Source organism: Littorina saxatilis, linkage group LG11, assembly GCF_037325665.1.
Source record: "Littorina saxatilis isolate snail1 linkage group LG11, US_GU_Lsax_2.0, whole genome shotgun sequence".
Lineage (NCBI taxonomy): Eukaryota > Metazoa > Mollusca > Gastropoda > Littorinimorpha > Littorinidae > Littorina > Littorina saxatilis.
This window is the reverse complement of record NC_090255.1, coordinates 37,338,506-37,347,495: the sequence shown is the minus strand read 5'-3', so window position 1 is coordinate 37,347,495 and position 8,990 is coordinate 37,338,506. Positions and strand designations below refer to the sequence as shown.

The 8,990-nt window shown below is 38.9% G+C and overlaps 1 protein-coding gene and 1 long non-coding RNA gene across 2 annotated transcripts in view; one reads left to right on the top strand and one right to left on the bottom strand.

Moving 5' to 3' along the window:
• The window catches only part of LOC138980413 (uncharacterized), a 399,865-nt gene that overhangs the window by 155,017 nt on the left and 235,858 nt on the right, over positions 1-8,990 (top strand). The window lies entirely within an intron of this gene.
• LOC138980383 (uncharacterized) overlaps positions 7,528-8,990 on the bottom strand; it is an 8,406-nt gene continuing 6,943 nt past the window's right edge. The window contains exon 8 of the mRNA XM_070353248.1: positions 7,528-8,892. Coding sequence (XP_070209349.1) covers positions 8,267-8,892 — 626 coding nt within the window. The 3' untranslated portion in view covers positions 7,528-8,266. The remainder of the gene's footprint in view (positions 8,893-8,990) is intronic.

Below are 8,990 nucleotides of genomic sequence, written 5' to 3'. Positions count from 1 at the left end.
GCCATGAGCGGTGGACTGACGATGCTACGAGTATACGGTCTTGCTGAAAAATGGCAGCTACTTGACTAAATATTGTATTTTCGCCTTACGCGACTTGTTACATTTAGTCAAGTTTTGACTAAATGTTTTAACATAGAGGGGGGAATCGAGACGAGGGTCGTGGTGTATGTGTGTGTGTGTGTGTCTGTCTGTCTGTGTGTGTGTGTAGAGCGATTCAGACTAAACTACTAGACCGATCTTTATGAAATTTGACATGAGAGTTCCTGGGTATGATATCCTCAGACGTTTTTTTCATTTTTTTGATAAATGTATTTGATGACGTCATATCCGGCTTTTCGTGAAAGTTGAGGCGGCACTGTCACGCTCTCATTTTTCAACCAAATTGGTTGAAATTTTGGTCAAGTAATCTCCGACAAAGCCCGGATTTCGGTATTGCATTTCAGCTTGGTGGCTTAAAAATTAATTAATGACTTTGGTCATTAAAAATCTGAAAATTTAAAAAAAAATTTTTTTTTTATAAAACGATCCAAATTTACGTTCATCTTATTCTCCATCATTTTCTGATTCCAAAAACATATAAATATGTTATATTTGGATTAAAAACAAGCTCTGAAAATTAAAAATATAAAAATTATGATCAAAATTAAATTTTCGAAATCAATTTAAAAACACTTTCATCTTATTCCTTGTCGGTTCCTGATTCCAAAAACATATAGATATGATATGTTTGGATTGAAAACACGCTCAGAAAGTTAAAACGAAGAGAGGTACAGAAAAGCGTGCAACTACTACCCCGCTCTTCTTGTCAATTTCACTGCCTTTGCCATGAGCGGTGGACTGACGATGCTACGAGTATACGGTCTTGCTGCGTTGCATTGCGTTCAGTTTCATTCTGTGAGTTCGACAGCTACTTGACTAAATGGTGTATTTTTGCCTTACGCGACTTGTTTACATTTAGTCAAGTTTTGACTAAATGTTTTAACATAGAGGGGGAATCGAGACGAGGGTCGTGGTGTATGTGTGTGTGTATGTGTGTCTGTCTGTGCGTGTGTGTGTGTAGAGCGATTCAGACCAAACTACTGAACCGATCTTTATAAAATTTGACATGAGAGTTCCTGGGAATGATATCCCCGGACGTTTTTTTCTTTTTTTCGATAAATACTTTTGGTGACGTCATATCCGGCTTTTTGTAAAAGTTGAGGCGGCACTGTCACACCCTCATTTTTCAATTAAATTGATTGAAATTTTTGTAAAGCAATCTTTGACGAAGGCCGGACTTCGGTATTGCATTTCAGCTTGGTGGCTTAAACATTAATTAATGACTTTGGTCATTAAAAATCTGAAAATTGTAAAAAAAAACAAACATTTATAAAACGATCCAAATTTACGTTCATCTTATTCTTCATCATTTTCTGATTCCAAAAACATATAAATATGTTATATTTGGATTAAAAACAAGCTCTCAAAATTAAAAATATAAAAATTATGATCAAAATTAAATTTTCGTAATCAATTTAAAAACACTTTTATCTTATTCCGTGTCGGTTCCTGATTCCGAAAACATATAGATATGATATGTTTGGATTAAAAACACGCTCAGAAAGTTAAAACGAAGAGAGGTACAAAAAAGCGTGCTATCCTTCTCAGCGCAACTACTACCCCGCTCTTCTTGTCAATTTCACTGCCTTTGCCACGAGCGGTGGACTGACGATGCTTCGAGTATACGGTCTTGCTGAAAAATGGCATTGCGTTCAGTTTCATTCTGTGAGTTCGACAGCTTGACTAAATGTTGTATTTTCGCCTTACGCGACTTGTTGTTCATTGTGTGAGTTTTTGTGTAGCTTTAATGGGTGCCCGTCGTTATTTCATATAAAAACCAAGTCGCGTAAGGCGAAATTACTACATTTAGTCAAGCTGTGGAACTCACAGAATGAAACTGAACGCACTGCATTTTTTTCACAATAACCGTAGTCCGCCGCTTGTGCAAAACGGAGTGAAACTGACGAGACTGTTCAGCGCGGTAGTGGTTTCGCTGTGCTGCATTGCACGCTTTTCTGTACCTCTCTTCGTTTTAACTTTCTGAGCGTGTTTTTAATCCAAACATATCATATCTATATGTTTTTGGAATCAGGAACCGACAAGGAATAAGATGAAATTGTTTTTAAATCGATTTCGGAAATTTAATTTTGATCATAATTTTTATATTTTTAATTTTCAGAGCTTGTTTTTAATCCAAATATAACATATTTATATGTTTTTGGAATCAGGAAATGATGTAGAATAAGATAAACGTAAATTGGGATCGTTTTATTTAAAAGAAAAAATGTTATTACAATTTTCAGATTTTTAATGACCAAAGTCATTAATTAATTTTTAAGCCACCAAGCTGAAATGCAATACCGAAGTCCGGCCTTTGTCGAAGATTGCTTTAGAAAAATTTCAATCAATTTTATTGAAAAATGAGGGTGTAACAGTGCCGCCTCAACTTTTAACAAAAGCCGGATATGACGTCATCAAAGGTATTTATCAAACAAATGAAAAAAACGTCCGGGGATATCATTCCCAGGAACTCTCATGTCAAATTTCATAAAGATCGGTCCAATAGTTTGGTCTGAATCGCTCTACACACACATACGCACAGACAGACAGACACACACACATACACCACGACCCTCGTCTCGATTCCCCCTCTATGTTAAAACATTTAGTCAAAACTTGACTAAATGTAAAAAGCCGTGAACTCGTACTATATAAGTGTGTATACAAGCTCCATATTTGTATCAGTATATGACAGGCGCTTGCATTTCTCAATAGGGCACACAATGTGTTTTATTTTGAAATATGCTCCCGTGGGCAAAAACCATTGTCTGAAAATACTTGCAATAGGTGTTCCCATTCACGAGGAATAACCAGTAACGTATTTGACTGTATTGATCCCTTACTTTCAAAATTCGACTTGAGCGTACGTTCGCTATACGCAGGCGCATTTTAGTCGTGAAAAACAACAATGCACATAAAACTATAACGTATTCAGGTCCGTACGTACGTGCGTGTGTTTGTGTGTGTGAGTGTGTGTGTGTGTGTGTGTGTGTGTGTCTGTGTTGTGTGTTGTGTGTGTGCGTGTGTGTGTGCGTGCGTGCGTACGTGTGTGTGTGTGTGTGTGTGTGTGTGTGTGTGTGTGTGTCCGTGTGTGTCCGTGTGTGTCTGTGTGTGTCTGTGTGTGTGAGTGTGTGTTTTTATAAAATCTGAATCGTCTGTTCTTTAGCAGGAAACTGTTTAAAAACGATAAGAATAAGAACAAGTCGCGTAAGGCGAAAATACAATATTTAGTCAAGTAGCTGCCCTTTTTCAGCAAGACCGTATACTCGTAGCATCGTCAGTCCACCGCTCATGGCAAAGGCAGTGAAATTGACAAGAAGAGCGGGGTAGTAGTTGCGCTAAGAAGGATAGCACGCTTTTCTGTACCTCTCTTTGTTTTAACTTTCTGAGCGTGTTTTTAATCCAAACATATCATATCTATATGTTTTTGGAATCAGGAACCGACAAGGAATAAGATGAAAGTGTTTTTAAATTGATTTCGAAAAAAAAATTTTGATAATAATTTTTATATATTTAATTTTCAGAGCTTGTTTTTAATCCGAATATAACATATTTATATGTTTTTGGAATCAGCAAATGATGGAGAATAAGATAAACGTAAATTTGGATCGTTTTATAAATTTTTTTTTTTTTTTACAATTTTCCGATTTTTAATGACCAAAGTCATAAATTAATTTTTAAGCCACCAAGCTGAAATGCAATACCGAACCCCGGGCTTCGTCGAAGATTACTTGACCAAAATTTCAACCAATTTGGTTGAAAAATGAGGGCGTGACAGTGCCGCCTCAACTTTCACGAAAAGCCGGATATGACGTCATCAAAGACATTTATCAAAAAAATGAAAAAAACGTTCGGGGATTTCATACCCAGGAACTCTCATGTCAAATTTCATAAAGATCGGTCCAGTAGTTTAGTCTGAATCGCTCTACACACACACACAGACACACACACAGACACACACACAGACACACGCACATACACCATACCCTCGTTTCGATTCCCCCTCGATGTTAAAATATTTAGTCAAAACTTGACTAAATATAAAAATAGGATTATACTAACATAAGGAAAGTATGTGTTTCATGAGCCAGTAGTCAATTCGGTGGTTTTAGAGAAATAAACACTCGACGGTGCATTGAATTCTCGAGGCGGGGGAATCAGTGCTTAAGGTTTCCTTATTGTCTTTACAATAATATCAAGACGACAGGGAAGTTGTAAATTCGTGTATACATTTTTTTGGACATTTTATTGAGACAACACCGTACGTAAAAATGGGTTATTATGTATGGACTGCGCTGATGTTTGGTTCTCTATACTGTATTATTATTTACAAAACTGTAGTTCGTAATGATGTCAATCTGTGTCGATTTTGCTTAGCTTGCTGGTAAGTGAGACTTGAGTGTTGTGTCTTTGTGAATTTTCATGGTGTTTTTTTTTTATATTGTGTGTGTCTGCATATGTGTCTGGTTGGTTTTTATTTTATTTTTACCGTGCCGTGCCAAGATGAAATCCTTTTGCAAAATTGGTGAATAAATATCTTGTATCTTGTATCTTGTATCTTGTATCTTGTATGACTTATTTTCTGTATTAGCTTCACAGCCCTACAGTATGAACTTAAAGCTGAATTAGAACTTTTTGAAACCTTGCGTAAATAATAGGCTAAGGGAAAATTAGAAGAGTGTACTTTGGGATTTTTTTCCTTTCCGCACAACAATATGATATTATTGTCACCCGGACTTAAGTGGGGAAAACCTCCCCCGTACCCGAGACAGGGAAGTTGTGCAAGAGCAAGTGTTCAGTTCGTTAAACACGAACACAAGCCTGCTAGTTATTTTTGGTCCGTATGCATTCCGTCATAGTTTCCTCCTTTTCTTGCATACGTACGTGTGTGTGTGTGTGTGTGTGGGGGGGGGGGCGATATATACATGCGTGGACAGGGGGAGGCGGTGGGTGTGGTGTCTTTGTTTCTGTGTCTATGTTTCTGCCTGCGTGTATGTGTGTTTGTGCATGTGTTAGACTGTGTACGTGTCTTTCTATCCGTCTGTTTCTGTATTTTAACATCACCCCCCCCCCCCCCCCCCAACAGTAAAGACATCGTGAGCTTATATCTGTTATTCTCATTTCTGAGTTTGGGGAAGTTGAAGGTGCCCGGATCATGTCATCCTGACTATTGTTTTCAAATATAAAACAAATATCTGTGCGATATGTTCTACGGAATGTACACTGGAATTGCCCCTTCTTTTCAAAGCGCCAATTTTCTTTTGTGCCTATAGCAAAGTGGAAAGTTAGACATAACTTACCCGAAGGTAACGAAAGTAACGGATACCCCATGGTCTGTAGCCTATGCACGCTTGAGGAAAACGGCGCTTTGTTTTGCACAAAGACAGTTTTCGACTTCCTCATATCAGAACCGCACACATGTTACTACTAATTATTTTAATCAGAAAATCTTAAATCAGCCAGACCTCAGTGTATACTTGCACATCCTACGGGTGTTACAGAGATATTTGTAACGTTCTGTTGGTATCTATAGTCTATCGTTATGGCTTCAAGGTAGTCGTCTACATTTTTGCTTTTTGACTCACATGCGAAGCAAAAGTGAGTCTATGTACTCACCCGAGTCGTCCGTCCGTCCGTCCGTCCGTCCGTCCGTCCGTCCGTCCGTCCGTCCGTCCGTCCGTCCGTCCGTCCGTCCGTCCGTCCGTCCGTCCGTCCGTCCGTCCGTCCGGAAAACTTTAACGTTGGATATTTCTTGGACACTATTCATTCTATCAGTACCAAATTTGGCAAGATGGTGTATGATGACAAGGCCCCAAAAAACATACATAGCATCTTGACCTTGCTTCAAGGTCAAGGTCGCAGGGGCCATAAATGTTGCCTAAAAAACAGCTATTTTTCACATTTTTCCCATTTTCTCTGAAGTTTTTGAGATTCAATACCTCACCTATATATGATATATAGGGCAAAGTAAGCCCCATCTTTGGATACCAGTTTGGTTTACCTTGCTTTAAGGTCAAGGTCACAGGAGCTCTTCAAAGTTGGATTGTATACATATTTTGGAGTGACCTTGACCCTGAACTATGGAAGATAACTGTTTCAAACTTAAAAATTATGTGGGGCACGTGTTATGCTTTCATCATGAGACACATTTGGTCACATATGATCAAGGTCAAGGTCACTTTGACCCTTATGAAATGTGACCAAAATAAGGTAGTGAACCACTAAAAGTGACCATATCTCATGGTAGAAAGAGCCAATAAGCACCATTGTACTTCCTATGTCTTGAATTAACAGCTTTGTGTTGCATGACCTTGGATTACCTTGACCTTGGGTCAAGGTCACATGTATTTTGGTAGGAAAAATGTGTAAATCATGTGAGTCGTATGGGCTTTGCCCTTCTTGTTTTCAATAATCTTATGGTGAGATTTTGCTAAAAAGTTATTTCAGACGTTGAATAAACCATGGGGGAAAAATGTATAGAAAAAAAATGTATGTAAAAAAGTTTTTATTTTTGAGAAGTGTTAGTAACACTGTCAATGTGTTGATGTCCATGTGCAGAGAGCATGTGGTTTGGCTATAAATATCCACCAATCAAATTCATGTCACTATTATGACAGCCACAACCACACAATCACAGCAACAGTTCGACACGGGGTATTGGAGCGCTGTCCACGATTGTTTTAAACGCACGAAATGCATGGTATTTGAGAGGAGTTTTGCCCTCGGCATTTGCCAAATAAGGATATCCTACTACGCTGAATTACCATAACGAATTTTCAGTCGGCTACCTTGACTTCGTCCTTTCCGATCGGGGGGGGGGGGGGGGGGGGGGGGGGGGGGATTTGTGATATTTGTAAGGAATAGACTCAGTATTTCAATGGTCAAATGCCGATTTGTGTATACAAATGTAGACAAGGACCTTTAAGGTTAAGTAGGTTTTCCTGATTGTTTCCGTATTTTTAAGTACATGTAGTATAGTAAGCATTTTGGCTCCAGTCAAAATGTAGGAATTATGTCGACGTAAATGACTTATTTTAACTTAGGAAAAGCCAATATTACTATATGTTTTACAATAGTGTAGGTATCACTACAAAAAAATGAGTCTATATCTTCTTTCATCCATGTTTTCATTCATTCATGTGTTTCCTTATGTTTTTTTTGTAATGATTTGTTAATGCGTGTATTTAAGCATTATGTTTTTATTATTTATGTATCATTAATTTTGTTTAAGGATTGACGAGAGAAAGAAAAAAAAGAGGCTCAGACAGAGAGACAGACACACAGACAGCCACACAGACAGACCGACAGACAGAGAGACAGACAGAAAGACAGACAGAAACAAAGAAAGACAGAAACAAAGAAAACACGAAGAAGAAAGATGCGAGTCCAATATTTTGCTCCAGAGTATACTTTCAAATCCATTAATGCAACTTTTTCCCCGTTTATTGTACACCTCACTTCGTCAACAAATCCAACGCGCAAAAGTGTTGTTCCCCAACACTCCACCAGCAATGCTGCATTCCTTACCTTGTGCATACAATTAGTGTTGTATTACATCCGGATGTTTTTAACACAAACGTTTGAGTACATTAATGCAGGCACTGCAGCTTTAACTTTCATACTCGTGTTAAACGTAGCTCTGAGGATGTATAACTTGCTTTAAAAACATTAGGACAGTCAATAGTGTCGTTTGTAACATGTTCAATTGTACAAAATATACAAGAAAGACACAATTTGTTCATACTATGCTAAGATACTAGTTAAATAAGTTGTACAACCTACAGTTCTTGCAGATTTTAATGTTAGTACTTTAGATGTAGGTTATACACTTTCAACTGGTACTTGCTAAGCACAATGTATGCAATAAGTTGACAATAAAGACAGCAGTAAACAGTGGTATAAAAAAATAAAACGTTTTCACGCGTTTAACACAAAGTAGGTAAGAAGCATAGTATTGTTTCATTAAATACTTGGTGCTTATTGATTTTATTCTGGAAGGGAGACTCAGGATCTTATTTCCCTTAAACTAATTGCAAGCATTCTGTATTGTATAACATTTCGTTAAGTTCTGGGTGCTGCTTGATATGCATTATCTTCTGAAAAAAGTGCCCTGCAACTTGCCATCCCCTTTAATATTTGCAAGCATTCCCCTACTACTGATCTGAGTTTACGCAGCGCAGGTAAATTTGAAATAGCTGGGAATCATTTCCATGGTGATCTGCTGCTGTTCAAATGCGTCCTTGCCCTTGACAAATGCCACCAGCCTGTCCTCCGCTCTGCTGAACATGACGACCACAGACTGAGGACCCGACATCCCTCCCCTCACCCCCAGGTGAGACACCTTCACGTAATGCTCCGCAGACCACGACTCCGAAGGATAGATGTCGCCCAGGACGTTCATAACCTTTTCAACGCAGCTCATAGAGGTTGGCGTCTTCCTCTTCAAGGAGGCAGTAGCATCGGAGTGCACGCTGTTCGTCTGAGAGGAGATGGGTTCCACCCGGTTGATGACCTGCGCGAGGTCGTTGATGAGGTTTTGAAGGATCTGCTCCAGCCTCTCGCTGTGGGATCGGAACTCGGCCTTCAGGGTGGTCTCCAGATTTGCGGTCCTGGTCAGGATGTCGGTGAGTTGGTTGTTGAGGAGGAGCTTGGATGGAAGCTTGTTCTGGAGGCCTTGGATGTGCTCCTTAAGGGTCTGCACGATAGCTGTGGTCTGAAGATCCAGGGACTTTTGGAAATCGATCCTTAAGGCCTTCAGGTCGTCCTGGGTGACTGAAGATGATCCTTGGCTACCTGATGATGAATAAGACAAGAGATTGATTGGTTAGGTATATGAGGTTATATTTCTTTATATGATCAGATATCTGCGAATACGAAGTCTACGCATAGTA